The 18178-nt window shown below is 38.6% G+C and overlaps 1 protein-coding gene across 2 annotated transcripts in view; it reads right to left on the reverse strand.

The window, feature by feature from the left end:
* KCTD3 (potassium channel tetramerization domain containing 3) overlaps positions 1 to 17103 on the reverse strand; it is a 70636-nt gene extending 53533 nt beyond the window's left edge. Inside the window, exons 1-3 of one of the 2 annotated variants that reach the window (XM_069066043.1) lie at positions 16795 to 17103; positions 7110 to 7163; positions 5826 to 5871 (exon numbers count right to left, since the gene is read on the reverse strand). In XM_069066043.1, the coding sequence (XP_068922144.1) occupies positions 5826 to 5871; positions 7110 to 7163; positions 16795 to 16883 (189 nt within the window). In that variant the 5' untranslated portion in view covers positions 16884 to 17103. The remainder of the gene's footprint in view (positions 1 to 5825; positions 5872 to 7109; positions 7164 to 16794) is intronic. The other variant, XM_069066042.1, reaches the window with a different exon arrangement.
* Between the last annotated feature and the right edge of the window lie 1075 nt (positions 17104 to 18178).

Genomic DNA, 18178 nt, shown 5'->3' on the forward strand with positions numbered 1-18178 from the left:
ATAATGATTGATTAAACTATTACCTATAATCAAATTGGAGATACCTGGCCTCTTTCTTTGGTATAAAAAGAACACTTCATGGTCATATGGGGTGGGTGGGGAGGCAAAGGGTTCCCCAGCCAGGGGAATTTTGGACCTTACAGGGACCATCTAGTATAAACTCCTCTTCTGAGCTCATGTCATTGATGCTTCCCCAATTTTTTTTTTTCAGTTTGAAGCTTTCTGGTAATTTTACTTCTTTCTGGAGCTGTTATTGTTTTTTAGAGTATTAAAGACCAGTATTAAAGAATATCTAAAGATTTCTCTCTTAAATTTTCCTTCAAGTCCCTGATTGGCAACTCTATTGCCCATAAGTAGCTCTGGGTTGCAGTTTTAGGGCAGAGGGGAGCACTTATGGTTGGGTCACAAGACTGCAAGGACCCTGGTCACATTTTCAAGGCAGAGAGGAACACTCCTTAAAAAGCAGAATTAGGTAAAGGGAAAAAGATGTACAACAGCTCACTGAAGAAAATAATTCCTTAAAAATTAGAACTGGGCAAGTGGAAACTAAAGATTCCATGAGACATCAAGAAAAAATAAAACAAATTCTAAAGAATGAAAAAATACAAGAAAATGTGAAGCATCTCATCAGAAAAACAAGTGACCTGGAAATGATGAAAAATGATAACATGACCACAGTTCCAGGGCCTAGGGAGCTCTAGCACTTGTGGCTACAGGGGAGCTGGGGCCCTTCCTAGGTAAAACCAGAGGGCAGACCAGAAGAACACACCTCTCCCCAAGTAACATCACCTTGGAAGCACTAAAAACTTGTAGACCCCCAGAACTAGCTAATGAAAATGGCAGCACAAAAAAGCCTGAAATTAGGCAGTGCCTCTTTCCACCCCAGAGCAGAGGCCAAGTTTAACATAAAGTTCAAAGTCAACAAATAAACTGGGAAATGAGCAAACAACAAACATCTGACCATTAAAAACTACTCCAAGACACAAACTCAGAAGACAATGATGTTGTTTGTGAGGAACAGCATGAAGGCTGGATGAGGTTATGAAGAATTTTAAATTCCAAACAGAAGAGTTCAAATTTAATCCTGACAGCAAAAGGGAACCACTAGAATTCATTAAGTGTATAACATCATACCTGCACTTGAAGAAAATCACTTTGGCAAGTGTAGTGGACAGATTGGAATGGGGAAAGACTTAAGACAGAAGATCAATTAGGAAGCTATTTTAAATAGTCTAGGATAGAGGGAATCATGGCCTGAACTAAGGTGGAGTCTGTGTAGGCAGAGAAGGGGACAGATGTGAAGATGTTAAGGAACTAGAAATGACAAGAGCTGGCAACTGATAGAATAAGTGGCATAAGAGGAACCAAGAATAACAGCAGAATTGTGAAGCCTGGGTGACTAAAAGGATGATGTTATCCTTAGTCAACAGTCAATAAGCATTTAGGTGTTTACTATGTATCAAGCACTGTACTAAGCCCTGGGAATACAAATATAAGGAAAAGGAAATACAGTTCTTTCACTCAAAGAGTGACATTCTAATAGGGAAAGACAACACAAAAAGAAGTTGAAAAGAATGCAGGAGATGAAATCAAGAAATCTGAATGCAGCCTGCAAAGGAATAAAGATATGGCTGGCCTAGCACCCTACATAAATGGAGTTTTTAAGTCCTGTTCTAAGAGAAACAATCCAAACAGGAGATGCTAAAGAGGTGGAACATATATCCAATGTGTGAATTCCAGGACTGAAGTGAGCTTCTAGGATTAAGAGATTTCTGGAGATAGAGTACAGAAAGTCTAGAGCTCAGCCTGGGAAAAAACCCACCACACAGAAATAAGGAAGTATAGAAAAAGAGTGAGCTTCAGTAGGTAACTTCCTATTGAGAGGGTGCCTAATGACAAATGAAACTGCTGTATTTCCAGAGCTGGCATTTAGGAGGCAACAAGAGAACCTTCCAAAAACTGTTAAAGTTATGGACCACTGCCTACTTCGAGTCTATAAATACTGTGCTAAGTGCTGGGGATACAAAATAATAGTATAGTCTCTGTCCTTAAGAAGGTCACAATCTAATGACAGAAGAACATTAAAAAAAAGCTGAAAAGCAGATACATGAGTGCATGGGCATGGTGAAGTCCTACAGCCAGGGTGAGAAATGATCTGAGGAGGTATAACCTACAAGGTTGTTTCTTCTTACAGGATGATGAGTTTCTGGAAATCCTAAACTCCAGGAGCACATCTGGGTGGGAAATTATGAGGTGAATGCCCTGAGTATCTTCTTCAAATAGTGGAAGACCTGGAAGGAGCTCTCTAATGTCCACCCTTCAAACCTCTCCAAACCCCAAGGTTAGGAAGCACTGAGGATGCATAAGAATGATGAGCTTCTGGAGATCATAAAGTGTAAGAAAGTAGGGGCGTGGGGAATGAATTTTATCTGGGCATAAATGATATTGCCAGGAGAAATCCAATCCACTGTGAAAATCATGAAGTCCTGGCCAAGAAAACAAAGACCACAGAGATGTTTTTGTTATTGGTGCTGATGAATCATGGACTTGAAAGATAAAGGAACACTTGGAAAGTGAACAGTGGTTAAAAAGATGGGAGTTTAAGAAACAGAATGGATTTTAGGACCTCAGCTTAGAATATAGGAATGATAAGGAGTAAAAAGAAAGGAGAAGGAATATGGAAAAGGCAAAGGATGATGACAGCTGGCACTGATACAGTGCTCTGAAACTGCCAAAGTGCTTCACAGACACTCATGTAAGCCTCACAATAACTTAATGATGTGATATTGTCCATACTTCATTTCAAAGAGAACCAATGACATCACAAGGTGACGACTTGCATGTGAATTGGATTTAATCGAGGCAGAGTTGCACAAAGTCACCAGCCTCATTCTGTCTTAAAAAAGTCATTGGTGACCACTGGCAAGACAAAGTCAAGAAGGCTGGCAATGGACCGGGATGCAGTGGATAACCTTGGAGTCTTCAATGTCTGACCAAGCTCTAAGCCAGGGATGGGGAACCTGTGGCCTTGAGGTCACATGTGGCCCTCTAGTTCCTCTAGTGCAACCCTTTTACTGAATCCAAACTTCACAGAACAAATCCCTTAATAAAAGGATTTGTTCTGTAAAATTTGGACTCAGTCAAAAGGCCACACCCAAGGACCTAGAAGGTCACATATGGCCTTGGCTTGGTGCTGCAGGTTCCCTACCCCTGCTCTAAGCACTCCATGGCACTTGCTTCAACAGCCTTCATGACCACTGGATGCGCTGATGGACTTCAAAAAGAAGACAGATCCAAAGTCTTCTTTTGTCTTTTAACTGAAAAAAAAAATAGCTAATAAGGAGAAGAACCTAAATATAATTAAGAAGAGATAGTAAGAGAACACCTAGCCACCCCTGATAAATTCAAGTCATATTAAGGCCAGACATTCCAAGGTATTAAATGAACTGATAAGTATGATTACTAAAACACTGTTCTTGAATTGTGAAATATCACAAGGAACAGAAAAGATACTACAAAACTAGAGAATTGTAAAAAGTCCTGATATTCCAAAATAAGGAATTGTGGACTTTTCAAACTGCAGGCTCAATGAACATGAATTCAATTCTTGGAAAATTTTTAGAACTAGAAACATAATATTAACTATTGCATTTTTAATATCACATGTATTTCCAAATATGTCCTCCCCCTTTACCAAACAAGTCTTTCCTTGTATCAAAAATTAAAGCAGAAAAGGGGAGAAAATGGTTCTGTAAAACCAATACATAAGCCACATGTGACAACATATGCAATACTATACACACATAAATCTCTTCACTTGTGCAGTTAAGGGATGGAAATACATTTTCTCAATTCTTCTCCAGAGCAGAGTTATTATAATTTTATAATGCTGTTTCATTTTACTGTTTTCTCCTTTAGTAATATTGTACTTATCATATGTTTTTCCCCCTAGCTTTGCTGTCTTTCCATGTTTCTCTGAATCATATTTATCATTTCTCTTTCATTCCAATTTTGGCACATGTACTACAAAACAAGTCCTATATTAAGGGCTGATTTTTGAACGTAAAGACCAGGAAATGGTGATCACAAGGACTGGTCATGCCAGACTAACCTAATTATACTTTCTGACTGATTTACTAGGGTTATTAGACTGGTAGATCTGGAGAATGCTGTAAATATATAGACAACTTAAATTTTAACAAACATATGGCAAAATCTATCTTGCTGTTATTATGGAAAAGATGAAGAGACTTGGGCTAGGTGATAATAGTTAAATAGTTTGAAAAGGGCAGAATTTAGAGTTGTCATTAATGCTCTGGCATCAACCTAGAAGTACTTAGTATCTAGTGAACTGCCCCAAGAATCTGTGCTTAGACTTTTGCTAGACAACATTTTTAATCAATTATATGTTTGAAAACATAGATTACATATTTATCAAATTTACAGAAGACAGAAGCATAATAACTGATCCTTTAGATAACATGTTTGAGGTCCCAAAAGCTCATGAAAGGATAGAATAATTGTCCAAATCTAATAAAAGTTGATTGGGATAAATGCAAAGTTTTACACTTGTATTCAGAAAGCCAACTTCACAAGTACAAGGCAGGAAAGATGCAGCTAGAGAACAGTTTGTCTGAAAAAGTTTTAAAAGTCTTAGTAAATTGTGAGCTCAATGAATCAACAATGCAATAAAGCAGTCAAAGAAGCTAACAGCAAAACGTTCAGGAGAAAAGTGACGCTCCTATTGCATTCTTTCCTGGTCAGACTATATCTGAAGAACTTCATTAAGCTGTAGGAAACATATGTTAGGAAAGATATTGATAAGCTGGAAAATACTACAGCAAAATAGTGATGGACCTCATGATCATGACATAGGAAGATTGGCTAAAGGAAAGCAAGAAAGTTTACTCTGGAATAAAAAAGACTTGGGGGGAATAGCAAAACTGTCTTAATGTGTTTGAAGGCCTATCACACTGAAAAAGAAACTTGTTCTACTTGGCTCCAGAGGATAAAATTAGGAGTATGAGGAGAAGTTGCAGAAGGCAGATTTCAGCTCAATATAAAAAGACAGATTGTGAACAGACTGCAGAATATTACAAACAAGGAATTACACCATGGAGGGGATGAGGAGGAAGGAGTATGTTAGAAAGGAAAAAAATGAGCCAGTAAAATACAGATAGATGGATAGATAGATAGAAAGATATACACAGACTTATGGAGCAAGGAATAATTGAAGGATTGCCTTAGGTGCTCCCCTTGTAACTACACAATGTAAAGATAACCAGAAGAATGTCTCCAAAGTATTGGGTAGGGTCAATAGACAATTTATTGAAGATAGATGAAAGTCAGAAAGCCACCAAGAATTTGCAAACCAGACAGATGAGATCACAGATTCACTGGAATAATGGAATATACAGAAAAACTAGCCTAACAATTTTGAATTAAGACTTGTGATTTCACTAGTATGCTTTTAAAAGGCTAATAATACTCTAAAAATGGCATTGATTAAACTAAAATACCAAGTGAAGTATCACAGAACAAACCCTAGAGCAGTCATATCAATTTCATTACATTCAATATAACAAGTAGCATAACTGCAACTGTAAATTAGATTCTGACAACTACATTTTAATTCTCCTGGGCCAAAAGCTTAAGTTTATTAATAACCCCAAAATATATCAAAATCTTGGTGGAAAAAATTAAGCATTTATATTTCACTTCTGGTAATTAATTAACTTTTTTAATTTTAGGAACCCATAAATGGTGTGTACAAAACTAAGTTTTGATTTGGAAACATTATGTTTAATCAAAAGTATTATACTTACAGCACCAGTTTCATCTCGAAGGGTTGAAATTCTCCCACTCAGCAAACTGGAAGGTATAGAGATTAGGCATAGAGATTGTACATATAGTTATATGTACAAAAAAAACCTCTCTCTCTCTCTATATATATATATATGAATAATGTCTCAATTTCTAAAAGTATGTATACACACACACACACACACACACACACAAACACACACAAACACACTCTGTTCCAAAATCTTAGGTCAATTTTAAGCTATAAAAGTTTGAAAAATTTAAAAATGCACCAAAGATTTTTAGAACATGCTGGATATACTAGTTTGTTATAATACCAATGTATAGAGTATCTGAATAAAGTCATTCTAATGAAGTATTCAAGGTCATGGTTAATTCCAGATTTTTAAAAGCATTTCAATTGTGTATTTCACTCCGTGAACTAAACCTATGGTCTTTTAATTATTAACATATTTGACTTTCCACCTTGAAATGTTTTTTTTAGACAATATTTTATGAATAAAGTCCAGAATAAATAGTGGGCCTAAATAAGTACAACATTCAGTAAAATTACTGTAAGTAGCTGGAAAATTAGCTCGTTTCCAGAGACAATGCATCAAACAGGTCTTCCCATACCATGATAGTTACAAAAGATATATACTGCCACCTTCAAAAAATAATTTCTTAGTGATTATAAACAAAAGTCCTTCAAAAAATGTGATGGTGATCTTTTTTTTTCTTTTTGTAGGGGGGAAGGCAGGGCAATTGGGGTTAAGTTACTTGCCCAAGGTCACAAGCCTAGTAAGTGTTAAGTTTTTGAGGCCAGATTTGAATTTAGGTCCTCTTGACTGCAGGGCCTGTGCTCTATTCACTGGTGCCCCCTAGCGGCCCCATGAGATGGCAATCTTACAAGTCACTTAAAGTGACAAGTGATTTTGGACAAGTCACTTTAAAAGTTAAGTTTTAATTTTCCTTATTTATAAAATGAGCAGGTTCATCTAAATGGTATATAAGGTTACTCACAACTCAGATACTTCACCTGCATTAGGGGGAGGGTTGCTTTTTTTTTTTAGAGATTTATTAAAATATTGACCTCTATTTTACAAGTAAGACTCTAAAACACAAACACAAATAAGCCACAACCTGTATTCAGAATATAGAAAGTCTATGTTCAAAGCAGTTAACATTCTTTTTATGTAAATCTAAGGTGAAAAAAGACTTTTCTTGACCAAGCAAAGTTTTCTTTTTATTAGTTTGGCAAAGTCAAAATTCTAAAAAAGATAATTATATATATAAATGTGAAATACCTGGAAAAAAATGAATCTGGAATCCACATAAGTGTTTGTCTTGAGGTACTGAATCTGTAAATAAAAAGTCTTAATTAGAAACCAGAAAAGGTGATTTAAAATTTCACTTATATTGAAGAATACCAAATAACATTTCATAAAACTCCAACATACTATAAAGCTCTAAAATATTTATCTTTATCAAACTGTATCATGGAAATAAAAAAACTCAGGACAAGCAATTTATAATCTATGGAACATAGGTTCCTTGAGGGCAGAGATGCCTTCATTTTTGTCTTTGTAACCCCAAAGTCTGGCACACTGCCTATCACATAATAGGTATATGATAAATGCTTACTGAATTGAGCTGAACCAAATATAGTCACAAAATCATAGGCTGAATAGGAAATCTTAGAAGTCATCTCCTCTATACCATTATATTAAAGATGAGGAAATCAAGACCATTCTCCTCCCCCTCCACCCTAAAAAAAGTTTGACTTGCCCAAGGTCACACATGTTATTTATCCTATACAAAACTTGTTTTCGTATACGTTGGTTTGCATGTTGTCTCTCTGATTAAGACTGTAATTAAGCTCCTTGAGGCAAGTAGTGGTGTTTTTTAACTTTCTTTGTATCTTAACCTTAATTATTGAATAGGCATTGCCTCAGACAAATTGAGTCCTAAGAATGACCTTAGTTTAAAAGGTCAAACTCTCCCACTGCATCTGGGGCAATCTCCAGTCCTCCTTATTTATATCAACAGTGGGCCTAAATGGTCCCTGGAGCTGAGAGTAAGGTTGGTGATTTTGTACTGCACTGCCTCACAAATCCAATTCACTTTTAAGACATGACATCACCTTCCTGATGTCACTAGTCCTCTTTGAGAACTAAGGCCAAAACAACAACAATTTGCATCCCCAGTGCTAAGCATGGTGCCTGGCACAGGCAAGATGCTTAGTAAATCTTTACTGGGCGAAGCCAAGATGGCAGAGAAAAGCCATCAAGTTGCCTGAGCTCTCCCCAGTTTCCCTCAGAAACAATGTTAAATCAAGGCTCCAAAAGGATTCTGGAGGGACAGAACCCACAAAGAGATGGAGTGAAATAATTTTCCAGCTTAAGATAATTTAGAAGGAATTCAGGAAAGTTCTGTCTCACTTGGGTAAAAGGGAAGCCCAGCCCAGTGCAGACAGGGTTCAGGTAAGCCAGCAGAAGGCTCTTAGACACAGCACAGATCAGCACCTGATGCCCCATGGTGCAGGCTCAGCAGGCTAGTGGCACAGCAGGCCAGCCCCAGCACAAAAGGCAAACTGTCAGCCTAGGAAGTCCTGGCACAACAAGCACTGCTAGGCTAGGCCCCCTCAGCATAGTAGGCAAGCTGCCAGCACCTAAGGTCCTGGTGAAGAAAGACAATGACCAGGCCTCTGGCCCCCACACAATAAGTTTAGGACAGTGCTCTCTGTCTAGGAGCAGAGTTCAACTTTAAAAGTCATTAAATAAGCTAAAAAATAAGTAAAAAATAAGAAAAGGGCCCCGACAATAGAAAGCTACTGTAATGACAGGGAAAACCAAAACACATTTTGGTGGCAAAATATTGGTAACTGAGGAGATGCACGTCGCTTGGGGATTGGCTAAACAAGCTGTGGTATGTGAATGTAATAAAATACTATTCTACAAGAAAAATGATGAACAGGCAGATCTCAAAAAAATCCAGAAAGACTTGTACAAACAGATGTAAAGTGAAATGAGCAGAACCAAGAAAACAGTGTACATAGTATCAGCAACATTGTATGATGATCACTATGAATGACTCAGCTCTTCTCAGCAATACAAAGATCTACCGTGTTTCCCCGATAATAAGACCTATCCCGAAAATAAGCCCTCCCCTTACTGTGTAAGATTCCTCTAAAATATGCCCTCCCCCGAAAATAAGCCCTATTGAGATTGCTACTGTAGTGAAGGTGATCCCCTGCGCTACACGCTACATTACGGTACCCTCTGTATGCACCATCCCCCCACCCCCTGGGTGAAACGCACACCACGCTCCAAGCTGCATCCAATCAGAGCTACAGCAGTGAGCGCGTCATCCTGTTCTTCCCCAGTGATTTGCTTGCTGGCGCCATTGAGAGCAGTGCAGCGGAGGAGAGCTGTTTATTAAAATTGCTGTCAATGTTCATTAAAATAAGCCCTCCCCTGAAGCCCGCTGGTGTTTTTCTGTCCAAAAAAATTAATAAGACAGTGTCTTATTATCGGGGAAACACGGTAAGACAAGTCCAAAGGACTCAGGAAGGAAAATACTATACATATTCAGATAAAGAACAACAGACTGTGAATGCAAATTGAAGCATTTTTTTCCCACTTACTTTATTCATTCTTGTGTTTTTTTTTTCCTTTTGATCTGTTTGTTCTTTCACAATTGTGACTAATATGGAAATATTTTTAATAGTCAACAGCTCTACATCCAACTTCATAAATACAAAAATTCATAAGTAGCTATTTGAAGAAGAGACCTTTGCCTCTTACCCCAAGATTTTGAGCCCCATTCATTAGAGGGAGGAATGATGGGGTGCTCAAACCATGCCCTAAGATATTGTTTTATGTGCTTATTTTCTGTTATCCCTATTATATTGTTGTAAAGTTCTGCTGACACCACTGAACTCCCATTAACCTATGTACTGTTAATGCATTTTTGCTATATAAGAGACATGAAAGATCTTGAGGATAATGTAATGATAATGATAATTTGAAGATCTTCCCTGCCCTTTAATAGGCCGAATGTAATCACATGGAGATTGTGGTGAGAGGAATTTGCTAAAGGGTGGAGCAGAGCTGAGAGGAAGCTGGGAGTCAGAGCAGTTAGAGCTGGATGGAGGAGAGGATGCAGGCAAGGAGATAGCAAGGTATAATGTGGGTCCCTACTGTATTATGGTATATTAACATCTTTGCTGCTATGATGGATTCAGTTTTCTGGTGTTGGGATTTGGCTTTCTGGTGTCTGAATAAATGTGTTGCTTCTATCTTCTATGTGGAGAGTCTGTCATATTTAGCAATTCAGAACTATGCCAGCTTATTCAGTCACTGTCGGTGCTGTGAATATACTGCATTGGCCCTACACTGATAAGAACACAAACCAAAACATTTTTTTGCTCATGATACTCCCTCTGCCTAGAATAGTCTTCTCCCTATTTCTAACTGCAAGTCGAATTTCTATTGATCTTTGAGAGTCTAGTCCATGTGCCATATAACCTATAAAGCTTTACATCACTCTAATCAAAAGAATTTTTTTCCTTCTGTGAATTACTATGTTATCTTGTACCTCTCTTACTGCAATTTCACATCTACTTATAATATTTTATCTTGTGGCTAGGGAGATGATCAGAAAAGGCTTCAAGGAAAGAAATTATTTTTTCTACCAGAACATAAGTAAGCTCCATGAGAAAAGTCTCTGCCTTATTCTTTATAGCTCTGATTACCCCAGCACAATGTAAACACTAAATAAATGTTTAAACCATGAATGTTTCTAAGTATTAAAAAAAAAGATTTATATAAAATATTTGTCAATATAAAACATTAGTTTTATTCTCTCTCACCCTTTAAAGTTATTTAGCACAATTAACATTTAGCCTAACACTGTTAAATATCTGGGACTGAATGATGTGGGTGTGTGATTTTTTTTTTTTAATCTCTTTAGATTACTAGTAAATTCTTAATCAAGAACCAGAAATCAGTAGAAACTATTTTCTACAGAAAGGTAGAAAACATGGGTCTTAATCTTGGTTCTCTGTCTTATTTAACAGTAATAATTATATAGCATTTTAGAGTCTACAAAACCTTGAACCCACCAACCACCCTATGAAATAGAGCATATATTATGCAACCCCATTTTACAGATCTGAGATCTATTAACCATTTGGTATTTAAAGCCTTTTACAATCTGCTTTCAACCTACCTTTTTAGGTTTATACATTATTCCCCTTCAGGTTTTCTGAAATTTAGCCAAACTGTCTTTCTTACTGTCTCTCACATACATCATGCCAGTTTCTCCTCTTTGTATACTTCAACAGGTGGTCCCTGATCCCTGAAATTCACTTCCTCCTAATTTCTACCTTTCAGAATCTCAAGTTTCCTTTAAAGCTCACCTTAGTTATAGCATCCATGACTCTCCCCCTAAATGTTAGTGCCTCCTCCCAAAAATTACCTTGCATTTATGTGTTGTTCCCCCAACCCACCCAATAGAATGTAAACAATTTGAGGGCAGGGAGTGCTTCATTTTTGTCTACCACCATCATCTAATCATCTAGCACATTATATAGCCCATAATTTGTATATAATAAATGTTGAGTGACTTTAAGTTAATCACTGAGTCTCAATTTCCTTATCTATAAAATGGGAATTAAAATAGCTGTCCTGCCTATATCACAGAATTTTTATAAGAACAAAATGAGATAATACTATGAAAGTACTTTGAATGTAAAGTTTTATGAAGGGATGCTGGCAATAAATTAAGACAGTGTCTTCTCATAAATACAAATGAGTCATAGTAACCTTCCTCACCACCTCCTACAAACCCCACCACCACCCCCAAAATGGAACTGGTTAAAGGAACAAAGAACAGTTTTAAATGACAAGTATTTAAATCAAACTGGCTGATGTTCCACTAAGTCTGTGTTCAGGAATTTTTTCTATTGCTTAACAAAGTTGATTTATTTGATTTTAGTACTGAAAATAGTATTCACAGAATCAAAGAACGTGAAGAGACCTTGGAAATCATCTATCACAGCCCCATTCATTTTAGAGAAAATGAGGCCTAGAGACAAGGTCACACAGCTGATTACTGGAAATGCTAAAACTACAACCAAGTATCTCACTGTCATCCAATGTTTCCATGACATTTTAAAAGTTCTGTCACATGAATCACTCAAAAAAAATTCAGATAGACTAATTTAATTCAACATTCATTAAACAATTTTCAGAAAATATTTTCAGACAAAATTAAAATTCTAATTCTAAATTGTAATGGTTAAATAATTACATAAAAATAATAGTAACTAGCATTTATATCACTCCTTAGGGTTTACAAAGGTCTTTCTTTAGTGTCTCATTTGACCCTCACAACAACTGTATAAGGTATGTTATAATAACATCCTTTTACTGGATAATAATAGCCTCCTTTTACTGAGGTAGAAAGAAAATGAGACTTTCCCAGGGTCACACAGCCAGTACCTATCCAAGACAGTAATCAATTCAGGTTTTCCAACTCTCAAGTGCAGGATTCCATCCACTATGCCACTTGACTTGGTTCTCTTTGACGTACTTAACTAAAGTACATAATCAACTGCTTCCTCACAAATTGAACAGCTAATGTTCGAAATTTTGTTACTGGAATACAAATTGAATGATGTATCACACTGAGTGGAAACATAAACACCAACCCTTAATATCATTAAAAACTTAAATTACTCTTAGTGCTGTGAGGGCAAGAAGGGAAGAAATTTTAGTCAAACCAGTGCAGAATACTGCAGACAATTTCATAATCATACACGTTTTTCTTATTTCTACAAACATATATAAAAATGTTCTAAGCTTTGCCTAATGATAAAACAGTATCTCATTCAAACCCCTTAAAAATCCTGTGTAGTAGATAAACTAGTTATCCATGTTTTATAGTTAAGTAAAGAAGCATTTACTGAGTACCTACTGTGTGTCAAGCTAAGTAGGCACTGGGGAAACAAAGGAGCTCATAGTCTAATGGAGGAGACAATATGTGAAAAACCACATGCCAACAATCTACATACAAGATAAAAGGGCAGAATCTTCAGAGAGAAGACACTATAATTAAAGGGGATAAGAAAAGGCTTCCTGTGGAAGGTGGAATTTTTAACTGGTACTTGAAGGACGCCAGGGAAACCAGGAGACCAGTATAATGAAGGAAGATATTTCATACACAGGGAAGAGTTAATGAAAATGCTTAGTATAAATAAACATTGAAAAATGAAATCAATCTCCTAAAAATGATGAAAACATTATCTACCCTCTCAAAAGAGAAGTGGAGTCAGTACAGAATAAGAATTTTTTTTGACATGGTCAATGAGAAAATTTGTTTTGATTGACTACAGATGTTTATAATGGGTTTTGAAACTTGAGAAAGGGAAATCAACAGGGAAACTATTTCAGTAGTTGAGGCATGAAGTGATGAAGGAAAGAAGGGGATATATGAGAGATGTTACAAAGGTAGAAATAACAGGCCTTAGCAAATGACTGGATAGGGAAGATGAGAGAGTTGTGAATGACACCTTAAGTGATTGAAGGATGATGGTGATTTTGATAGTAGTAGGGAAATTTGGAGCAGAAGGAGCATGAAGAGAAAGATGAGTTTTTTCGGATGTTAAGTTTCAGATAGCCATATGACATCCAGTTCAAGATGGCCATCGGGCAACTGAAGATTTGAGACGAGGTTAAAACTAAATAAGTAGATTTGAAAATCAGCAGCACAAAGATTATTGAATTCATGGGCCTTGAGGAGATCACCAAGTAAAACAGTAGAGGAAGAATTAAAGAGAGTCCAGGATAGAGTCTTGGAAGTTGCCTACAGTTAGGGGGCACAACTAGGCTGATTATCCAGAAAAAGAGAATGAAAAGTTGGAATAAGACAGGCAGGAGGAGAACAATGACATAGCAGCATCATGAAATCCTAAAGAGAACAGTTATCAAGCAGAGGGTGATTAACTGGGTCAAAGGCTATAGAGAAGGCAAGAAAAATGAGGACTGAAAAAAGACCATTTCATTTAGCTAAAAGATCAATGGTTAACTTTGGAAAGCAGTTTCAGTTCAGTGATGAAGTCAGAAATTAAACTGAAGAGAGTTAAGAAAGTGAGAGGAGAGAAGTATAGGAATGTATTGTAGAGAGCCTTCTCAAAGGAGGTTAAGCCATGAAAGGGAGGCACAGAATAATAACTAGCTGGGAAAGGTGGTTCAAGTGATGGTTTTTTGAAGACTAGGGAATCAGATGAGGAAACTTAGGTTTAGAAAGGTTGCATAACTTAGGTATACCAGTCAATTAGTGTTAAGATATGAAATTTACACCCAGGACTTTATGACTGATCCAAAGCCCAGTGTTCTACTCAATATGCTATGCTACTTTGTGAGAGTTTGTCTCTTTTGTACAGTGTCTTTTCCTTAATCTTTTTTACCTACTTTTGCTACCATTTCATATTTTCTCCTATCTTTGCTCCTGCAAGTTTTTATGTATCTCTCTCTTCTCTAAATAGGACACAGTATTAATAAAGTCAATCCTATAAGCACTTCTTTCAAGTAACAGTTTTTCAATCTTAGGACAGTAATGTACAATTTTGATGACTTATACATCTTGCACCATCTGCTTCTTATACTGGCTACTATACTAAGAATACTACATCTATAGCTAGAAGGAGACTCAGAGGTCATTTAATACAACCCTCTCCTATTACAGAAGAAACTGAGGTCCACGGAGAATAAGTAACTTGCCCTAGGTCACATAGGTAGTGTCAGAAACAGATTTGAATCCAGGTCTGTGTTTTAAAAATGCAGGTCTGTGTTTTTAAAATGTCCTACCTAGCTCTAAAATATGACAACAATTAAACAATATTTATTTATATTATTGCAATGGGTTATTTTATTTATGTAAACATTACTGTTTATTTTATTAAATGTTTTCATCCTAACAGCTTATGTACAATGAATTAAAATAAGTTTAATATTAATAAGGCAGAATAAAAGTTTTATTCACTTTTCCATCAAGTCAAACAAAACTTCACCTTTTTCATATGCCTAGTGTTCATACATGTAATCCCATAACTTAATTCTGTCATACTATGTATGTTGCAGCATAAGACAAAGCACTGATAACCTCCCCAAACAGAAGTAACATTTTAATCTCTGCTGCCTTCACAAACCATTGAATAACTTAAGTGGAATTTTACATTTGCTAATGGCCATAAACAAAAAAGCCAAATAAAAATGGATGTAAAATTTTCTAAAAAATTAAAATAAAAAGCAATAATACATAGTATTCATAACTAAGGTAAAAAAAAGCATCCTAAAAATAGCGATATCACAAGTATAGTGCTATTAATTCCCCAATTGGATGGCTAACCAATATTATCAATAAATACATCCTGTTACTGGACTATATTTAATCTAAAGCTTGTAGCTCAGCCAGGGTCAAATAGGGTGCTCTGTGACACAGCAGATAATATTTATTGACTGCCTACTGTTAGGTGCTGTTTTTATTATTTACATCTATATGCTTTGAGTCCTGAATAGTTCTCCCTTGATTAAAATATATTTTAACAATGCAGGTCATTTATCATGTGTACAGCCATGATGTTTCACTGGCAATAACAAGTCAAGCTGGGAGTTAGGGGAAAAATACTGGAGAAATGATGGATTGAAGGTGCAAGATAATTACCTATATATACGTATAAGATATAAGATCACAGATTTGGAGCTGTAAAGGACTTAGGAACCACTGAGTCCAAACTTCTCATTTACAGATGCGGAAAACAAAGCAGAGTGGTTAAATGACTTGCCGCTAATAAAGTACCTAAGGAGGGATTAGAACACAGGTGTTTCTGAGTCCAGTGATCTATCCTTTATAATATGCTGTGTCTGTGGTTGATCCCTGTTAACAATGCAAGGCTCTGAAAAATTTTGGGATTAAAACTGTAAAGTTGCTTTTTTAAAAATTATCCTGACCAAAATGTATGACTCAAAAGAGATCTCTCAGGTCTTGAAACTTATCTTGGATTGAGCACTATAAAGTACATTATCCTAGAAGCTTTTGCTATTTGGCTCCTACCATGCTTCATTAACTTAATTATGTCCTTCCTTCACACAGACCTAGCAAACTCTTTCTGAGAAAAGTGGCTCATAAGATATAAAACAGCACTGCACAAAAATTAAGGTCGTTTCCACACACCATCCCCCTCTCGCCCCACTCCTGGCCTCTCAACAAGTTAAAAAAAGGGCCCGTGGCAAAGGAGGGGGTTGCGAGATTTGGGGTAGTGGGAAGAACGGGAGAGGGGTAGGATAAGGCACCAAACTTTTTTTTATCATTGCCATTTTTCACTTTACTATCAAAGTATTCATAAGACCAAACCACTCAGAATGCATTATCTAAAACCGTGTGGTTCTTCCTTCAAAACGATAACTACAGCAAGGTTGCAATTAAGACACGCTGTAAGTCACACAATGCACTACAATTACAGTACTCGGCATAGGAGATAGAAGCCTAAGAAGGAGAGGGAGGAGGGCTGTATTCGTTTTAGAAGTAAAGGAGGGTAGCTGGTTGGCTAAAGACAGTCAAAGGGAATAGGGGATAGTGAGACCTCCAGCCTGCAACAGCCATACCCACAACTCCACTATATTTCTCACCCTCCCTTCCCCCCAGATCGCCTCTAATTTGATGTTCCCTGTTTCCCACTAGGTTTGAGGAAAAGACGTCTGGCTCCCCAGGAGCGCGGCACTCACAACGCCCCTCTTTTCCCCAAGAGGGAGGACAGTCCCAGCATTAGGGGGCAAGCCCCCTAGTGGGGGATGGGGGTGCCCAGCTGCACAGCCATCTTCCACCTGGCCGAGCCGCCGCCTTCCCAGCCAGCGCCCACCTGTGAACAGCCCGCTCAGCGAGGGTAGCCCGGGCACCCAGACATCCTCCCCGCCCCCCGCAGCTCACCTGGTCCCCCCGACGTTGAGCTGGATGATCTCGCCGCTGCCAGCCGCCGCCGCCGCCGAGGCGAAACCGCCGCCGTTTCCCCCGGCCATCTCCGGCGGCTCCGGCCGGGAGCGGCGTCCTCCTCCTCCGGCTCCTCCTCCAGCCAGGGCCGCCGAGCCCGGGGCAGGAGCAGGAGCGGGAGCCGGCTGGAGGGCCAGCGGGGCGGCGGCGGAGCCGATGGTGCCCGGAAGGCGGGGGAGGGGAGAGGCTCGTCGAGCCTGCCCCCCTTCCCAGCAGCCAGAGAACGAGGAGGGGGCGGCGGCGGGACTCGCGCCCTCCCCCGCGACTCCAACCCCCCCGCCCCTACAGCCCCAAGGCCACGGCGGCCCGGGCCGCCCCCTCCAGCGGCCTCCCAGTTGCCCCGCAGGGCCCAGGCCGCGGAGCCTCCACCGCCCACCGAACCGCGGCCGCCGCCGCTGCCGCCGCCAACCGGGAAGGAGGGGTCACCGCACGGGACAAAATACCGCAGCCGCGGACCCTGGGCTGAATGCAGCCTCGGCGAGCAGAGGGAGAGGCGAGCACCCGCCCGGGCACAGTTTCCCGGACTGACAGGGATGGCGCTGTGCTGAGGGAGTGGGCTGGAAGGAAGGATGAGGGAACGTGCTCCCCACAGGCCCGGATCCAAACAGGATTCCTTCCCTTCCTCCTATAGCCGCTCGGTGTGTATGTGTATGTGTATGTATGTATACCGTCCTACCTACCTCCCAAAACACGCGCGCGCGCACACGCACCCGCAATACCACTGATTTTCAGAACCGAGACCTCCCAAGACCAAAGCAATTTAGGGGCAAATTACCTCTACTCTCAACCTCCTCCAGGCAGCGTTTCCTGATTAACAAATGCCATCTGCTCAGAAAAGTGGCCAAAAAAAAAAAAGTGAATGGAAATTTGACCAAAATATGCCAAATCTGTCTATAGTTTACATAAGAAATTTGCGATTTTAAAACCCTTGTATTGTAGTTCACATATTTACTCAAAATCTTTTATTCAATTGAAAGATTTCTAGAGATAGGGATAGAATATTTCTGATCATTACTATGAAGATCCTCAACTAATAAACTCAGAGTACCCCCAATCTTAGTTCAATTTTAAGCTGTAGTAGTTCAAAGGGAACCAATTATTGAAATAGTTGTCAATTTTTTAAAGTTGATGAACCCCTAAGCTAAGATTTGTGAGATAGACACCATAATATTTTCTGGTTGATTGACAAGTAGCAAGTGTTTCTGGAAAGCAGGAGTTAACTTTTTCGTTGTTATAAATCCCTTCAACAGTTTGATGAAACCTATCAAGCCTTTCTCAGAATAATGTTTGTAAATGCTTAAAATAAAATATATGAGATTATTCA

This window comes from Petaurus breviceps, unplaced genomic scaffold (genome assembly GCF_028583685.1).
Source record: "Petaurus breviceps papuanus isolate PSGF00001 unplaced genomic scaffold, PetGlider_PUasm1.0 90702, whole genome shotgun sequence".
Lineage (NCBI taxonomy): Eukaryota > Metazoa > Chordata > Mammalia > Diprotodontia > Petauridae > Petaurus > Petaurus breviceps.